The following is an 18807-nucleotide window of genomic DNA, read 5'->3' as shown; positions in this document are numbered from 1 at the left end:
TTCCCCATTGATTCAACCTTCCATGTCAGTTATTTTAATGCGGCCTTAACCTTGTTTCACATGTACGTAATGTAAACTATGTAAACTACAGAGCTCAAAGCAGAATAATAAAGTATACAGCACTTCTGAATACTACAGGTTTATTTTGGGCTCTTTATGCCTTTCTATTTTAGAGTCAGAAATCAGAGAGTTAAATCCCAACCTGGGCGGCCGCCCTTTGAGGACAACATGAGGCACACCAACCACTAGGCCACCGGCGCCCCCTCAATAATACAAGTTTGAATAACATCACTTTAAATGTCAAATGGATTCTTCTTTAATCATTAAAGATTCACAAAGATTCAAAGAAGACACTTGAAACATGCACATTTTATTAAAAAAAGTAAAAAGAACGATTGTCGAGCAATAATTAGTTAAACATGAGAAAGAATATTTCTTCTCTTCTCTTATTCTGACAAACTATGAACAGCTTTCCAAGGAACAAAGTAATGGTATAAGATACATACAATCCTTTAACAATATCACTTTCTTTAACCTGAGCTGAAGCTAAGTATGAGTTAATATGTATGGTTATTTTCTTTTGAACATCCTACAGTAAGACCAACAGTGCAAAGGTGCAACATGGAGATAATGTTAATCATTAACAATCATACTGTTTATTATAGGGAAACTAGAACAGTAAATGTAAAAGGTTCAATGTGATTGATAACCATGTTACACTATCAAATATTCTCAAGGTAGTTTTGTTTTTGTTTTTTCAGTATTCATGTTTTTGTTTATGATAGGGCTGACAAATGATTACAACAACATTTTATCGTAATTAATTGCCAAATTTCTACAGTTAATCACGATTAATAGCACTTTTAATCTCATGTCTCATTTCAAAATAGAAATTGTTCCGCTTTTAATTCTAATTTTTGGACTGTCTTAAGCTGGGAACACTTTACTTCCTGTTTTAATTCAACCCTGCTTTTATTTTGAAATAACGTAAGGACCTTCTTGTAGATCAAAGGTTACAAAATGAACTTAAAGCTGGAGTATGGAACTCGTTCTGGATCAATACTAAATAAAAATCTTCTCCTACTTACTAACAACTGAAAAAAGACGCTGATGCTCAATAAAAACACGAGGTGGACACAGGGCCTAAGAGTTTTTTTTTAAGTGAAATGAGACATTCAAAGATGCAGCAGTGTCGTTCTTTCATCACCTTGACTATGGGGAGACACTTCAGAAGCGAATTCATCTCAGACTTGAATTCATCGTGATTAACTAGTTAACGCTGACAGTCCTAGAATATGACCTTCAGTGTGTAGTAAAGAGATTCTTTTATTTCCTGACGGTCTCAGTGTATACCACCTTGTGTCTGTCCTGTAAAAACATGCTACGCTGGCATGGAGACGTGTTCTTCCTATTCTTCCTGTAAGTCTGCAGAGAAGTTTTGCATCCTCTCCACGACGAAAAAGCAGAGCGTTCCAGTGAAGCCCAGGACGACCATCAGGAGGAGCTGCCACATGAGCAGGAGGTAACCGCTGTAGAAGAACGCCACTGCAGCAAAAACAGACTGACAGAGGGGGGGGGACAACTTATGAAACAAACACTAAAACATGAATCAAAATCATTCTGTCATCTGTCCAAGTACGTTTTTTTTTTTATAGTAAGCGTCCAAGAAATGCGTTAGATTCTTTGGTTACATGTCTTCTCCTAAATCCATCCAACTTAATCCAATTGTAAATATTGTTCATATTCTAAATTACCTGTGCTTGAACATAACTTATTACTTATACTACTTTATTATTTCTTTCACTTAATACTTATGCTTATTATATTGTTAATACTATTTTTATTTTATTTTATATTGTTAACTTATCTCTACTTCCTACTTATTTTTGGTGTTATGAGCAACTGTAGCAAACAAATTTCCCCCTGGGATTAATAAAGTATTTCTGATTCTGATAAAACATTGTTCTATGAAGGTAGGGCTGCTCATATTTTGCATGAGTGCCGGGCTTGTGTAACGGTTTCTGATGTTTTTTTTTATAGGTAGCGAGAAAATCAGACAATGCACAAGGCACATACGTATGAAGTAGCTGAGAAAAAAAAAAGATATTCAATATTCAGTCGAGCAAAGAGAAAAGAACACAATATCTGAGGCTTAGTTCTTAGAGGCCAGTTTTTCCAGGAGCAAAGGCAGAGATTAAAAAGGCGCGTGTGGGGTTTTATTCTTCTCCTTTTTAATGAGGCTTCAGGTGAATTTATTTCATGCCTGACAAGACAACACTTTCAACCCAAGCTTTGCTCGTCTCTGCTAACAATGTCGGCGAATTCACAACCCGGGGATTACCTGGATGAATTTGAAGATGGCGAAAGCGGGCGTGCTCTGTTCAGCATAAACGCGGCCTAAAATGCTGTACAGCTGCGTGTTGAAACAACTGTCGCCGAGTCCGAGCAGAAAGCTGCACAGGAGGGCGATGGATACACTGAAAGAGAAATGGAGTGCTTATTAAAACAAAACAAGGGAATAGTTATTGGCCTTCCAAGTATGCAGTATTGCTTATTCTGGAGTGGCGCTATAGACCACCTTGGAGTTAGATAAGGGCTCCTCTGGGTGACGGTTTTCAAGACGACAGGAGCATCACCAGGGATGTTGAGGAAAATCAAATAGAAAGCTACAAAATGGACGACCATTCCCAGAAACACCACAGAGGTCCGTCTGACGCGATTGTTCTTGCACACCAGTCCAAACAAGCCTCCCCCTGACGAGAAAGAACACAAAAGCAAATGACTACTTTTGGTGTCCTTAAATCACCCAAATGTGCTCCGATAAGAGGAATGTCAACTTACCCACAATTTCTCCAATCCCCACCATGATCCCAGAGATCCCGATCAGGCCTTTGGCTGCTTCTCCAAAGTGTGCAGTCGCTCCGATGCACGTGCCATACACTCCACTGTAGAAGGATAGCTCCAGGCCTGGAGAAACAAGGAGTGTCATGCTGTCGCTGCGAGCTGTAACTCGAGGCTGATTACATTAAAGTTATTCTCCGTGGGACTTACCGCTGTACGCCATGCAGGGGCTCAGGAGCAGTATGGTTTTAGCCTTCAGGAGCTGCACGATGGTTTCTGAACAGAGGAGGGAAACACATTTAAATTGCTAATAAGCACAAATTATATTCCAAACGCTCCAATCACTTTTTTTTTTCTTTTTTTTTTTAACTTTTGGACTGAGATCAAATAAAGATCCCTTTCTTTGTGGCAATTGAAGTTCAATGCACTGAAAGGATAGGAACATAAGTCTGTCTCTTTAAGACAATATACTTTTTAAAGCAGGTGAAAGGGGAAGATGGGAAATTCAGACTTTGAAAGAATAAATTGCACCAGGTTTGTTTACACATGTCTGAGTCCCCCCCCCCCCTTCTTGTCTTCAAAATCAGTGTGCATCTCCGATAAGCCTGATACTTCTTCAGGCAGTTGTGCAGATATGCGCAAGACAAAGAGTAATCTGATCATCTGAAACACTTCAGGCTGCACTGACAGAGGGGGGGGGGGTTGGAAGTGCAGCCGGGTTTTTCCAGATGACAAACAAGATGTGATCTGAAATAAAAAGTCTTGCGCAGGCAGTTTTTTTCCTGTGATAGATTTGCATCCAGATGAAATGACAACACTTCCCTCAAGATACAGACTACATGCAATGAAGTGCAGATAACTAGAGATTACCTGCAGCATGTAAAGTTACTGAGAAGGAAACAAAAAGGTGAGGTGAGGTCTTAACTGTTAAATCAAATACGCCCTAATAACTCATATTCACTCTGCAAGGTCAAAGCACTGTTATAGTATTTTTTAAGCAGAAGCTGGAGTCTTTTCTTAATGGATGCTGATGTCAGTCCACTGCTTTGGTCCAGTCTCTTAACAGTGATAGATTTATTGACTATATATCTTTATACAGACATTTATGGGGTCTAGAGGGGAACTTTTTAATGGCTTTGTGGAGCCCCTGACTTTTGAATTAGTCGTACCCACAGTGTTTAAAGTGTTTAATTATCCTGTAAAATCATGTAGAAGGTGATTGGCCCATGATTTTTGAACAGGCATTCATGGTTCCCCAGAAGAGTATAATAACTGTAATAACCTGGCGTTCTTCTGGGCCACATCAGATTATGGTCCTTACTCAGAAAGATAGAGCTAAGATTAAAAATCAGGCAGCAGTGATTCTGGACTGTACAACACACTAATCCTTAAATGAATGGAAATCAACATAGAATACATTACCTATTTTGACCTAAAGAAAAGAATACAATACATCCAGCACATTAAACTTCACATATGAAAACAAAAAGTCGGCTGTCTATGATTTTTTTTTTACACTTTTCCATGTTTGCTGAGGTCGTTTTGAACTTGTCCTTTCCCTTCCTCTTTGATTTTCGTCGTGCTTTGCGTTCTGGGAGGACGTTCATCCGCAGCCCTCAAACACGCATTTGAGTATAATTTGATTAGTAACGCACTGAAAGCCTGCTCACAATGAAGCATGGATGTTGCAGCCATGATTAATCCCTTCATTCATTCTTTTCATGTATTATGCGTCCAGGGTTTTACATGCAGACAAACAGAAAACAACATCCCGTATGTACAGTAGTGTAACATGATCTAATCTGCTGTAATCTCTTGTTTTTCAAAAGCGTGGACGGCACTTACTCAGTTCTGACTTGGCGTCCTGCATGGCGGTGTTTGCTCTCTGTTTATACCTAAACGACAACAAAAAGAAGCGTTTGAAACTTCGAGAAAGGTGACAGCAATGAGTAAAGTAAAATGCACAAACAATGACCTGACTTTGTTTGCGTCGAAGTCATTTTAGCGGCATAAAGAGCCGACTGATCATCAACAGTATGCAGACAAACTTCTTACAAACGTTTCTTCCAAAGTAAGTAATGGCTCCATGTAGGATTCACTGTTATGCTGTAGAAAACTCAAACTCAAGACAAAAAGCAAAGCATCAAATAACTCCATCTAACAGATCCCCCAGACGGTCTGTAAACACAACCTGCTGCCACCGTACTGTCAGACAGAGGCTGAAGGAGCAAAACAAACTTGTCTATATGATCCTTTTATTTCAGTTGTGTCGTGTTTTCCACAAGGCTGAAATGTTGTCTTATACATATCGTTGCCGCAGCCATGTACCGGTACTTTCTCTGGGTGTTTCAGCGACCTTTGTAGCCAGCTTTATTTTTTAATTCTTCAAACTTATGATTTGAAGTAGAGCCCAACCGATTAATCAGCCATCAGATAATATCGGCAGATATTTGCTTATCCAGTGACTATCGGTATCTGCTAATTTTATCTCAGATATGTGCCGATATTAGAAGATTTATTCACCAGTCAAATAGCATTTGAGTTTCATTGGTGAAAGAGAACTGCCAACAAGCATTATCACTCTCCAGAGTGTCAAGCGGTGACGCACGTACGCGATTACTTGAGCATCTTATCTGCGTTATATATCTTTTCCACAAGTTTTTGATAACTGCATTAGAGGGATCAACACAATAAATGTATATCTATCTATCTCTAATGATCAAACATGGATCTAAGAAAGATATCAGCCAATACATCGGTATTTGATTTTTTCTTTCCACCTTATCGATGTCGCTATCGGCCCCAAAAGTCCCACATCGGTCAGGTCCTAACTTGAAGCAAACTTTGTGACATAAAAATTGTAATTTAAATCTTTTCAAAAGTCAAGACTGGAGGATTTTGGGCTTTTTCACCGCTGTCACTCTCAAAGAAAGTCTCCTTCCAAGCCCCTAAATCTTCCTGCTCCCCACTTGTGTAAATAGCCACTGTAAGGCTTGACTTTTAAAAAATGGCAGTAATCTGGTGAAAAGGGATGTCATCATTTTTTGTTAGGGGAAAAAAAGTGCTTAAAATGCTCCTGCAGAATGGCAACGTTAACTGATGTTAAAAAGTCAGGAAGGCTTATTTAAATAATGAATGATTTCTATGGTGCTTTTGTTGTAGATTAGCACTGCTATCTGCATGAATGCTACATTTACTATTTGATGTCACACCCACTCTTAGGTGTTTGAGTAGGAGTCATAAAACGGTCCGCTTCTCTTCTTTGATATATTACAACCACTATCAGACAATACGCTTTGATTGATTTGAGGGTCCGCAGAGAAATGCAAATGCAATGATCTTAGAGGCATTCATTTACATCATGCGGGTTGAGAGCAGCGACTGCCCTTCCTCTTCAGAGAGCAACTCTTCCTCATGATGACTCTTCCTCAACACCAGGAAGCTGAGCGTGCCGAGTACGGAGGCGACCAACAGGGACAGGAAAATGTTTTTCCTGCTGCTGTCTGAGGGAGGAAGATTAAATTAAAGCCCTTAATTAATAAACACGAGATATATTAACCACATTAAGCTGGAGCACATTCAGAATAGATAATCACTCGTTTAATTCTCTGGGTGGTATAATTATGAAAAGTGCTGACTCGGTGTTAAGCCTACCTGGTATCTCTGTTCTTCCATTCCAGTCAAAGTAAATGTAAAGATTGCCAAACAACATGCTGTGGATGAAGTAGAAAAGGTCGATCGGGTGAGTTAAAAACAGACATGACATTCACATGACTTAAAAATAGTTTTCTCTTAACATTCATGGCCCAGTAATCATTTTTCTGAGACTATTTAAAAAAAAATGTCTCAGCTTTAAAATGGTTTGGATAATTTTACTGAACTAATCCAACTTCAGGGTTCACTAAGTTACATGTTATGAAGCTTTCCACCGTAACATATGGAAAAGTTTTCCAACATTTTCAGAATATAGATCACATTATATGACATTTTTGGATGTACGATCAAGAACAAACTGTGCAGCTGTGAATCTGGGTTTAAACTAACACTGTAGATTGTACAGTTTATTTCTGATCATTTTAGCACACTAACATTTTTTTGGTTTGGTCATTTTTTTTTTAATTTCCGGCATATATCTTTATACTTTCACCTTCACTGATGTGTTCTATTTGCCCTGTCCTACTTAATGTTATCGCTGCTTATTTGTATAATGACAAGCATGTGAACGAGACGGGCCTTCAAAATAAAACTCAGTTACAAAAAAACACAGCTGGAGTACAGCATGCAAACTAAGACAAACATTAGGGTTGTATATTGATAAAAACTCTAACCAATGTGATCATTAATTCAATTCAGTCCCCAGAAATAATGCAGTAACACTTCTGACCAATCAGATGCCAGATAAATCTGTCTACAGAGTAATTTTCATGCCCATTAAGTCATTTGCAAGATGTAACCATCTGCTGTTCATAAATGACGCTGACGCTGAAGTGTTAACTACTGCATTTACTCGACTGTCAACTTGAGGCTTGTAGAAAAAGCCATGGGTCGTCTAAGTAATTTTACAACTCATTTGTTTAGATGATGTATGGGCTAAGAGTCTTGCATACATTTGAGTGAGTGGGGGTGTTGCTGAGTGAATTGACTGATTGCGGATGTTAGCTGTTTGCTAGAAGGCTTAACACCCGCCTCAGCTCCATCTCTTTTGCCTGTTTCTAGATTTTTTTTTTTTTAGGTTGAAATAGAATTTACAACATAGCGACTGTCATTGATTGGCTTCAAACGCCTCTTGAGAATCCTGCATATAAAGTTTGGGGGACCCAAACCTCTGGAGTATGAACCGAGGCTTTTGAAAAGTCAAATATTCCAACTTTTATAGAAGTTTTCACATACATGGTACATGCAGTGTACAAACGCCTCTGTGAACTGTTTGATTGTCTTTCATACACTGCCGTCCTATAAAGCGCTGTGCTCTTCTTCTGGCTTTAATTAAATATCACCTCAACTCAAAATGCAGATGAGCAATTAGTCTGTTCAAAATCCTCAGTGTGGGAACAACAGCAATGGCATACTGCGTGCTTGCGTGCGTGACTACGTGTGTGTGTGCGTGCGTGCGTGTGTGTGTGTGTGTGTGTGTCTTTAGGCTGTGAAGAACTGATTTGTAAGTTTACTGTGGCAGGAATCACCGCTGCAGAGTCAGATTAGCATTGCCCTATTGTGAGCTTTGGCGCAGGTGACAGCCAATGTAATTATTATACTAAAACAATTTGCATATTTTAACAAATACAAACGAGTTGTCCCAGCCAGTGTGCACGAGCAGGGAGCCAAGTACAAGAGATGTAAAGGCCAAAAACTCTCACCTGCAGATCCCTTTTTTCAGAGGCTTGAGGGTTATTTTTTTATATATTTTAAGAGATATGATGGTATGTCATTTGTCGTATGATCAATTATTTATCTTTATTACAATAAAGCACACAGTTAAATCATGTCAGGCTAAAAATATGGAGACAGGTGTTCTTGCTGTTGCTGTGTAATTATGTCTTTGATCAACAGAAATAGATGGATCAAACAAAGCAGGATGTATTCACTAAATACAGTGATGAGGAGAAATAATATGCAACCTTGGAATAAGTTATAAATTTAGGAGGATTTTTAAAGTTCAGAACAAACTCTTTATTTTTATATTTAATTCACTCAAGGCCAGAGATAATCACACCATTATATAGAAGTATTCAAATGTAGCGTGGTTGAAATGAACCTTGAAATTCTAAATGAATGCATGGCGGTAATGCTATCAGGGCGGAATCTATTACCACTGAATGCGCTCATTCCTGCTGCATACCTGCACTGTAAGAGAGCCCAGAACATCCCCGTGTTCCTGTTGATGGTGGACGCCTCGGAGTTTTCGACCAGGAAGTGTCCTTGAGCCGTCCAGAGCACTGCGAGAAAAAGAGGTCATTTAAGGAGAGAAAAAAAAAAATTTAACCAGTCAGTTAATTACCCGCATGAAGTGAGAAATTATCACTCTGCGATGGTTAGCAATGCATCTAACCGCACAGAAGCCCCCGGGACATGATAAGAATTCATCACGCTGCAGTGATTCAAGGCTGAATTAAAAGCTGCCCTAAATCATTTTTCTTCCTTTTTCTAGTAAGTAAGCTCAAGGAAACAGATCCTCACTGGAATGTTCTCTATGCACATCAACGCATCCCAGACATTGGTATCCCTGTCTGCAGGATGGAACACTTTTAGGATTGGAGGTTGCAGATACCAAGTGCACAGGCTTTAGTGCTCCACTACTTTGCTCTTTTTTTGGACACACAGTCACTGCTCCACTTTTTTTGTCATTCCAAAACACAGAAGAAGAAAACAAAAAACGTAACTAGACTAAATTAAAACTGATATATGGAAGCCAGACATGGCAGCTGAGTCATGCTTTTCTCAACTGAAAGAAAGTGGGGGCGCTGTTGGCCTAGCGGTTATGTCGGGAGACTCGTATTCAGAGGCTGTAGTCCATGAATGCAGGGACTTCGGCCATTTGTTGCACGCCTCTCTCTCATCCCAACACTCTCTCTTCAGCTGTCCTCTCCATCTAACAAAGGCAAAAAAAAGCCCAAAAATATCTTTAAAGAAAAGGATAAAACATTTTAAGCAAAATTGATCAACATTTCCTGGCTTCAGCTCTCAAGAAGCAGAGTGGGATTTTCTGGCACGTCGTCACCAACTGCCAAAGGTGCATTACGTGTGAAAGTCTTGAAGAGGTCAAAAAGCTTCAGCAAGATCAACTTTATTAACAAATCAGACGGTCTAATTTATTAATAAAGTTGATCTTCATACTACAAGTGTTGCTCAAGCTTTTTGACCTCTGTTTTCAACTCAGCAAATGTGTTTGAGTTTAGACATGATATCCCCTTCATGTGAATGTTTTTAGCACTGTTTTTAATGGTGTAAAAGGCACATTCATCTTGATGGTTATATTAATGCGTCATGAGCGTTTCATTATCACCTTACAAAGTTAAATCTAGATTCACAAAGGAAACTTTGGAACAGTGATTCTGAGCCACATTGACCAAAAACTATTTCTGCAAGAGCCACAATCAAAAAAAAAACTCTTTCTTTCCTAAAATACGTGTGGGGAAACACAGTGACATGACTTGCAAATAATCATTTCTGCTGTCAATGTTTCCCTTTTTAAAATAATTGCTATGGATTTTGTTTTTCCAAGTAGGAAACTAAAAGAGCCACAACGAGTCCCAAATGAGCCACATGTGGCTCGAGAGCCTCGGGTTGAGTATCAATGCTTTAGAATATGCATGCCTGCTGGGCGAACTTGAGGAAGCAACAGGCGAAACACGTTGTTCACTCAAAATAAAATACAATAGTTGTATTCAGTGTGATACAGAGTTTTGTTCCTTCAACTGTGTGCACCAGAATGTATAGTTTAAATATATTGGTTTAAATATACAAATAATTGGAATCACATTATACTCCGATTAAACTGGAAATGTTCATCCTGAATAAAAATGTATATACAAAACAATAAGAAGTGGGGTAAATAAGCTTTTGATAATAGGTAATAATTATCAAAATAATAGTTGCTACTTTACTTTAAGATAAAAATCAGCAACATGAAAGACATCCTGTGAAATTGCAGTAAATAAAAAACAAAAAACAACAATTGGAGAAAACTTAAATTAAGAGATACATTCTTCTGATTATAACTATTATAATTAAGAAGTCATAAACATCAGGTATAGGCAAGGGGTTATTGAAAATGACAACCCTTCAGAGTGTAAACATATTTGTCGAAACATTATGTGTAATTTTCTCTAATTTAAGGAATTCTGCAACAAACTTTAACAGATGATCTCCTTTGTCTCCCTCTGAGGGCATCTAAAAAAAATAAAAAAAAATAAAAACACAGTTTGCTGAAGTTCATGGAGATGAACTTACATGCTGCTCCAATACCAATCAGAAAAGATGTGAAGTAAAAGGCCCATGTCAGGGGGATGATGAACACAGCGATGTATCCACTAGAAAAGAAAACATGAACAATAAGTTGCGTGATGTTTCTACTTCTTCAACATCCAGTTTATTAGTGATCCAAACTGTTTTTACCTGTAAAGTAGGCCACTCAAAAACATCGTCATTTTCGGTCCAATTACAGAAACAACTATTGGTGCAAGTAAATTGGAGAAAGAGAAGACCCCATAGATGATCCCAAGACTGTAAAAGAGGCAAAATAAGAATGAGCAATTTTCCAGTTTGACCTTGAAATGTAGACTATCGTTGAGGGTTTCTCTTTTCTCTTCACCCTGAGTTGAGCTTTTGAACCTGCATGACCTACCTGTGGTACCCACTTCCACTGAAAGTATCATTTTTTAGGCTTTTCACCACAGTTTGCTGAAAAATAAGAGGGGAGAGATACTCAGAATAGCACAGAAAGAAACAAAATTGGCCATAATTAATTCCTCAGGGCCTTCATCCGGTTTGAAAACTTCACTGACCATTGAAGAAAATTAGAAACACGAGATGCCCAGACATTACTGCAACCCTGAGTTCCCTCTTTCCTTTTGTCCACAGACATCTGCCAGTTTATTCAGAAGTGACATTTTTCTGATAACTAAATTCGCGTCCAAAAATCCCCAGCTTCCAGTATTCAAATGGTTTTATGGCTCGTTGTTCTTTCTATAATGGTTTAACTAACGCTTTAGGTTATTATTGACAAATAGCCTACAAAACATGAAACGTCATTAATCATATCTGAAGATGTAGCCTACAATTTGTCTTATTGCGCAGAACGATATACACAAATAAATGTAGGATAATACTCAGTTAGAAAACAGGTTTTCGAAGCTAACAGAACAATTAAAGTGTAACTAACATTAAGTTGAATGCGTAAAGGCTCATTAATAAAGTCTGCTAACTCACTTCAATGTTCCCTGTGGTGGTGAAGGCGGTGAAAATGAACAAAAATCCCAAACCCAAAATCACAACGTTGAAAGTCCTTATGTCTGCCATGACGTTTTCTCCACTCTTCTTTTAAAAACACATGTCAGAAGTGTAGCCGCTGACTTCACTCAAGTTGTGCTGTCGCCTCGTTTGAACTTCGCGATCTAAAAAAGACTCCCAAACGGATCCATTAACGACTGGGACAAATGCATTGTAACAAAGTCACGGCACTAAAAGTTTGTTGCAGTTTAATGCGCGAACAGCAGGAAAAAGCAGGCAGAGGTGTAGTGGAGAGAATGGGACACAGATAGTAACAGGACAGCACTGTAATAAGAGAACTTCCCTCCTATCATACCAAGTACGCATGACAACTTGTGACTTTTATTAAAACCAATTTTTTGCGGTCTTCCTTCTTCTTCCTCTTCTTCTTCGTCATGGTTGTTTTCATCCTCTCCCGCAGCTTCTTCTTCTCGTGCACTTTGTTGTCATTTAGCTTTGCTGCCTTCCAGAGGTAACCAGGAGGATTATTCTCCCTTCAAACAGGATAACTGTCATTTTGGCGTCGATTTTTTTGTTCTCTTCAAATTACTGAGTTGTGTGGAAGCCCATTTCCGCCAGTAAAAAAAACTAAAAATGAAAACAATAAAGTCTCATAATTTAAACTTTTATCTCATTATTTTGATTTATCTCATTATTATGACTTTACATCTATAATTTCGACTTTTTATCTCATTATTATGACTTATTATCTCATTATTATGACTTTATATCTCATAATTTCGATTATTTTTTTTAATCTCATTATTATGACTTTATTATTTTCATTTTTTTTTTTTTTTTACTGGCGGAAATGGGCTTCCATAGAGTCGATTGCAAAGTGTCTACTGTTAAGAAATTAATATATAGCCTGTTATATATAGCATGTTTAATGATGTGCTTCACTTCATAAAGTCTGACACAGGAACTCGGAATTAGGGTGCAAATAAATGCTTTGATATAAATGCAAGCTACAAGATATGATGTACACAGATAATGTATTTATTGTAGGTTTTATTTTTAAATTAATCTCAATGTTGTGGGTTGACTGTTAAACTATAAAATCCCATTATCATTCAAAAACTGTAATTTGAATCAGATGCTTAAAGTTCCAATGTTGACAAAAAAAAACTTTAAACAGTGGTAAGCAGTGACTGGAGGAAAAGCAGAGTAGCTGTAAAAATAGACTAAACTGTGTTTTTACAGAAGTATATGCCAAGGAGAGTTTTTCCCCACCCAAATATCTTTATTTCTTTTCCCTGATTTACAAGTAGCCTAGGCTATAAAACATGAAAATTACTAAAACTGTTTTACAAAGGTGATCTGTGTGATACGTAGAAAACTGTTTCAAATTAAGAGTTTCATCCAGCCAATTAACTTTTTTTTTTTAAATTAGTCCTAGGTGTTAACAAATCTTAATAATGGGTTAATGCTTCATTGATAGTGAAGCGAATGGGTGTAAAATATTTAATTTGCCGTGGTTTGAAGATGTTTTTTAGCATCCAATAGTTGGCGATAGTGCAACATTTTTACCCCAAAACGTCATACTAAATGAAGGAAGAAGAAAAGCTCAACCAATAGTCATTGAGTAAAATGCCACCTCTCGGTGTCTTTTTTTTTGCTGCCACAACAACGACGAACATTTTCAAAGCGAGAGAGTTCACTGCTACTCACTTCCGGGTTCGCCAAATTTGCACTATATAGTTATACTTCCATTTTGTAATTTTTTTTTTTTTTTTACCGTTTTTAGTTTAAAAAAAATGTCTTTTGCCATAATTGTGTGTCTACGTTTTATTGCAATATTTTGCCTAATAAAAATATAATTTATTTGACCGTACGATTTTTTTTTTCTTTCTATGTCGCATGCGCAGTCCAATTTTGTCCATCTCCGCCAACGGCTAACAGAAACTGTAAATGTCCTAATGTTGTAGCAGTAAGTACCGCGACACTAGTTAGTACCATTTTATGAAACAAGAAATGTGTGTTTTTCTGTGTGCATTGCTGTCACGCGTACCTTTAAGCTAAAACACGAGTTTTGTTACAGTCATCTTTCGCTTCCTAGATATCAGGTCTCATCCTGCTCTCTGTTATCTCTTTGCTACAACCTACAACAGATTGTACACAATCATCATGGCGACCCAGGATGGTGGGTATAGAGAAAACACAGCAGCTTTCCTTCATATCTTTGCATTGAGCCAAAACGCGATTAATAAAATAAAAAAACACATGTCACGGACTGACATGTTCGTGTATCACGCTATTCGTGCGTTATCGTGTAGGTTGACGTGTCTCCGTAACGTTATTCTTGACAGATTCCCCAGTGTTGTAGCCAGCTAACGTAGTCGTTTGCTAACATTTGGGAAATGTAGCTCTATTTCTAGATGGCTAAAGCAAGCAATGGAAGATTTAGGCAGTTTATTGCTAGAATTTATTTACTTGTGCTTCTATAGGAATGACTAAATGTTGTGTGGTAGTGAATGGAAACGGCGAATTACCGACTCACAGAATGTTACGTGAACCTTACCAGTTTGTAACCAGTAAGGCCAACCGGATTGATTTACAGGATCTTCGGGGTACATATTGTGTTTCAATAACATAGTCTGATTAAGTTCAGGGGTCTGATTTATCCCTTCACCGAATAGGCCTACACGTAGAAGAAGTGATCTCTAGTTTCTATAAAGAACAGCGATGGAAAGAGCTAGAAAGACCACGAGAGAGGAGTGTGGTTGAAGAAAAAGCGAAAGCAGACATTTTTTTTTATTACTCACTTCTTATAAAACTGTTGAGTCACTGCTGCTTTCAATATGTTAGCTTTGCATTAAAGGCAGTGTAATGCATGACATTATTATCAGTTATGATATATTTTTTAACATTAAAAGTATTTGAGAGCAGCTACAACAAACTAACAATTAACCAAGGCTAGATTTAACAAAATGTAGTTAAATTAAAATTGTTAAGGTTTTGTTAAAAAAAGTATGGGAATAAAATATATATTTTCTACCATCGGGCAGGTACAATTAAAAACAAAAAAATATCACTTGAGATGAAATGAAAAGATGCAAATGTTTTCCTCCTACACTTTATTTTTGTTTCTTGTCTAAATGTATTATTCTCATGTAGAACCAAAGTAGTATATATATATTTTTTAAATCATTTGAAGGATGTTGTCAGTGAAATTACTTTGTATTGTTTTAATAACTGTTTGTGTGTTTTTTTATTCATTTTATTATTTATAGTTTTGTTTTTACATTCAAGCTGAACTGAAACTTCATTTGGCTGTTTTCATACGGTTATGAAACAATACGAACACAGAGTGTTTCTAGAAACACGTCTGAATTGTCTTTGCTACATGTACTTTTTTACTAATATTTAGTAAAAAAAAAAAAAAAGTAGATGAGTTTTTTCTGATTATTTGTATCTATTTGGAAAATGTGGCATTTCTATTCTGAGAAACATCAACTTTGCACTCAACCTTTTGGTTTAATTGAATATAAAGTGTCTCAATCTATGTTTCCATGGCCTTCCTGTAGGTGAAGAAGTCATAATGGAAACTGAGGGAAAGCCACAAGAAGCTGAACCACTATGTGAAGGTGCTGAAAAAGGTGACACAGAAACTACGTCCCACACAGATGCAGGAAATGCCTCAACTCAGGAATCTAGTATTAGCAATGGGGACGACGCTGACGACGACGACCAGCGAGAGATGGTGGACGTGAAGATTATCTGGAACAAAAAGAAATATGATCTGAAAATTCCTCTTGATGACACTGGAGCCAAACTAAAAGAGAGCATCCATTCACTTACTGGTAAGACGGCTCATGCCAAGTCTTTCTTTCATTTCATGTCGGATGTTTTAAGTGATCACAACAGAGATATAATGTTCTTCTCCATCTTCCTAGGTCTTCCACCGGCTATGCAGAAAGTGATGTACAAAGGATTGGTTCCAGAGGACAAAACGCTGCGAGAAATAAAGGTTACAAATGGTGCAAAAATCATGGTGGTAGGATCTACAATGAATGATGTATTAGCTGTGAATACACCCAAAGAGGTCATTCAGCAGGAAGTCAAAGCAGAGGAAAACAAGAAGGAGCCTTTATGCAGGCAAAAGGTAAGATGAATAACATTTCATTCGAAATGTTGGAGGAGAATGTGCATGACGTTTTTGAGATTCTAATAACATCCCTGTTATTGCAGCAACACAGGAAAGTTTTGGACAAAGGTAAACCAGAGGACATAATGCCATCTGTCAAAGGAACAAAGGTGAGACAGGATGAATGGAGATGAGCTTTTGTTTTGTTTTGCATTGAGTGACTTGACAGATTTAGATTGATTTTATACATTTAATATCTGAGCGAAGTGTGTTTTCCCACCAACAGGAACGGTTACCAACAGTGCCTTTATCCGGGATGTTTAACAAGTCCGGGGGAAAAGTTAGACTCACATTCAAACTGGAGCAGGATCAGTTATGGCTCGGAACAAAGGGTGAGGTTACGGCTGGTTTTCATATGGCTAAATCACAGCAACACAAACATACTGATGATGACGACGACGCCTTCCCTGTTTTTTTTGTTTGTTTGTTTGCGTCTCCACAGAGAGGACGGAGAAAGTCCCGATGGGCTCCATTAAAAACGTATTGTCTGAACCCATCGAAGGCCATGAGGACTATCACATGATGGTAACTGTTACCTTACATCTTACATCTGCCTGCATGTCATGACTAAAGGCCAAACACTGAGAGGGGTGACACAGTCTGAGGAGTGGTTTATGAGTAGTTTGTTTTAAACTCAACCGAATGTACGAGTTCTTCTGTAGAAGTGGAGATTGCGTGTGGAGCTGCAGTCACTGCAGTTTGTGTGCGTCAGATTGATGGGCCCATCATTTGCTGTTTTGGGGGCTCTGCAGTGGAGCGGGAAATGTCACTGCTTTCTCTACATTAACCTTTCTGTCTAAAGGCACTTCTCTTTTTCATTGTCAGAGAAAAACAGAAGTCCCCCGAATAAGTATCTTAATTGAATCGGGTTGTCTTGAGGAGATCAAGTTTTGTTCTTTAAGAGGAACAAATGATGTGTCATGGCAGCATTGATTTACCAAGTATAAAGTTCAGGATAATGTATTACAGCTCAGGCTGAGTCCCTTTTTTCAACATGATTTTGCACTCATTCGTGCTCCAATAATTGCAATTTAAAAAGCAGCTTTTATACAAGTATGATTTTAGGTTTTACATGACGGAAGGCAGAAAAGACCAGAGAAAAGTCTTGAAATGGAAATTGTTAAGCTGTGAATGTCACAGCAGTGGCTCTAAGTGTGTTTTACGCAGAACTGTTGATCTACAGTCGGGGTGTAACTGTACACAGACGTCACGGTTCGGTTCTTAACTCAGTGTCAGGGGTCAAGGTTCAGAAACTACAAAAAGTCCCATTAGGAAAATTCTAGGTTTCTCTGATTCAGTTTGAAATTTCATGAGTGCAAGAAGCAACAGTGCTCTCCATCTAGTGTTGTTTAGAACCATCTGTAGTAGTTACTCCAGCTTGTCGTGTCAGAAACATCGAACACAAAAAGAGAGGGGGTAAAAAAACGTAGGGATAAGTTGTTGGACATGTTTTTTTTTTGCCCAGCTCCAGTGATTGGCACCTCGAGGTGTCCTAACATTCATCAGCATGTTCAACATGTCACCAATGATATATCACACCGAGAAGCTGAAGGTTCCTCACACATCAGATTCACAGATGCAGGCGGGCCTTCAAACTCAGCCGTGTCATCCTGTTACATTACTTCTTCTTGTGTTTTGTTTGCGTCTGCTTCTTCTTCTGTGGTTGTTGTATAAAAGCGGTTGGCAAACAGTTATGAACATTACAGCCACCTGGATTGGGACCACGACCATGTGTGAAAGCCTTTTTTCCCCCCCACTCAGATAAATTTGTTCTGAATCGTGACAGTTGGGGACGAATACAAATACAGTTACCTCCCTATCATACAGTTAAACATCCAAGCGACTGTATGAGTGGACATTTGAGGGAGTTTTCTTGTTTTACGGTTCACTTGTTATTGAGGTTTAGTAAACTGTAGGACACATTACTTCAGGTCAGTGTTCTGGATCACCTGCAGAGGAGGTCATGTTGATTTAAGATATTAATTGGCAGGGAGCTACACATTTAAAACAGTGAGCCATATATTGATAATGGAGAAGTATTACGCCTTGATTGTTTCACACTCTAAATCAGAAAAAAAGGAATTAGGGAGTACAGAGACAGTTAATTAAGCTCAGTGCATCTACCTATCATCTCTTTGAGTGTAATTACTGACAAGCATTATCCAAGCGAAGTCCAAGCATGCAGAAATCTGAATATTCATTCATATCATACCAGCTGAATTTATTTCAAAGTCAGATTTCATGTTGGGGGTGGGGGGGGTGTTTGTATTTACATTTTTTGTTGCAGACCGTGTGAGCATTTTTGATGGAATTCAATAAGATTACCATTTTTTTCCCCCTCTTTTGTAGGCTTTTCAGTTGGGTCCAACAGAAGCGTCTCAATATTGGGTCTACTGGGTGCCTGTACAGTTTGTCGATGCAATCAAAGACACAGTTCTTGGAAAATGGCAGTATTTCTAATGTGCCTCTTTTTTTGACGATGAACTGGGATCGAGAGGACGAGCCTATGGAGAAAAAAAAGAAAAAAGAAACTGGAGTCAGCGGTGAAGCTCAACAAGCTTCTTGGAATATTTTGGAAGGAACCTATGGATGCCTACGGACTAATCATATTGTTTTTAGGTTAAAAGTGCACTATGTGGCAGCGTAACATTTCTCAGCCCTGTTTGAGCATTCAAGGTTTTCTGCTAATCCAAGGGAAATTGATGAAACAATTGTACAGAAATTGCTAACACTTTTGTTCAGTTATTCTTAAAGAAATAAAACTTATTTAATGAAACTCACACATTGAGGCACTGTCGTTTGTTTCCTCAGAATTTGTCATCAATATTTTT

At 38.1% G+C, this 18807-nt stretch overlaps 2 protein-coding genes across 5 annotated transcripts; one reads left to right on the top strand and one right to left on the bottom strand.

The window, feature by feature from the left end:
- Nucleotides 1-349: 349 nt before the first annotated feature.
- Nucleotides 350-12265, bottom strand: LOC109990374 (UNC93-like protein MFSD11). The gene is made up of 13 exons (XM_020642492.3): nt 11770-12265; nt 11186-11241; nt 10957-11064; nt 10792-10871; nt 8681-8777; nt 6496-6554; nt 6200-6344; nt 4687-4736; nt 3052-3117; nt 2842-2967; nt 2579-2753; nt 2342-2477; nt 350-1561 (listed from the first exon to the last, which is right to left on the bottom strand). Exons 1-13 carry the CDS (start codon nt 11857-11859, stop codon nt 1409-1411), a joined length of 1341 nt encoding a protein of 446 aa, XP_020498148.1. The 5' UTR covers nt 11860-12265; the 3' UTR covers nt 350-1408.
- Nucleotides 12266-13679: 1414 nt separating this feature from the next.
- ubfd1 (ubiquitin family domain containing 1) lies at nt 13680-18756 on the top strand. 4 transcript variants are annotated; one of them, XM_020642483.3, is made up of 8 exons: nt 13743-13759; nt 13941-13972; nt 15357-15632; nt 15726-15934; nt 16021-16086; nt 16203-16308; nt 16419-16501; nt 18326-18756. In XM_020642483.3, the coding sequence occupies exons 2-8, from the start codon at nt 13957-13959 to the stop codon at nt 18434-18436; spliced, it is 867 nt and encodes a 288-aa protein (XP_020498139.2). In that variant the 5' UTR covers nt 13743-13759; nt 13941-13956; the 3' UTR covers nt 18437-18756. The 4 variants fall into 4 exon arrangements, with proteins under 4 accessions (XP_020498140.2, XP_020498139.2, XP_065820415.1 ...); XM_020642484.3 differs by lacking the exon at nt 13941-13972 and having other exon boundaries at nt 13680-13759; XM_065964343.1 differs by lacking the exon at nt 13743-13759 and having other exon boundaries at nt 13770-13972.
- The last annotated feature ends 51 nt before the right edge of the window (nt 18757-18807 follow it).

The sequence above is a fragment of the Labrus bergylta genome, chromosome 16, assembly GCF_963930695.1.
Source record: "Labrus bergylta chromosome 16, fLabBer1.1, whole genome shotgun sequence".
Lineage (NCBI taxonomy): Eukaryota > Metazoa > Chordata > Actinopteri > Labriformes > Labridae > Labrus > Labrus bergylta.
This window is presented reverse-complemented; position numbering and strand designations above follow the sequence as displayed.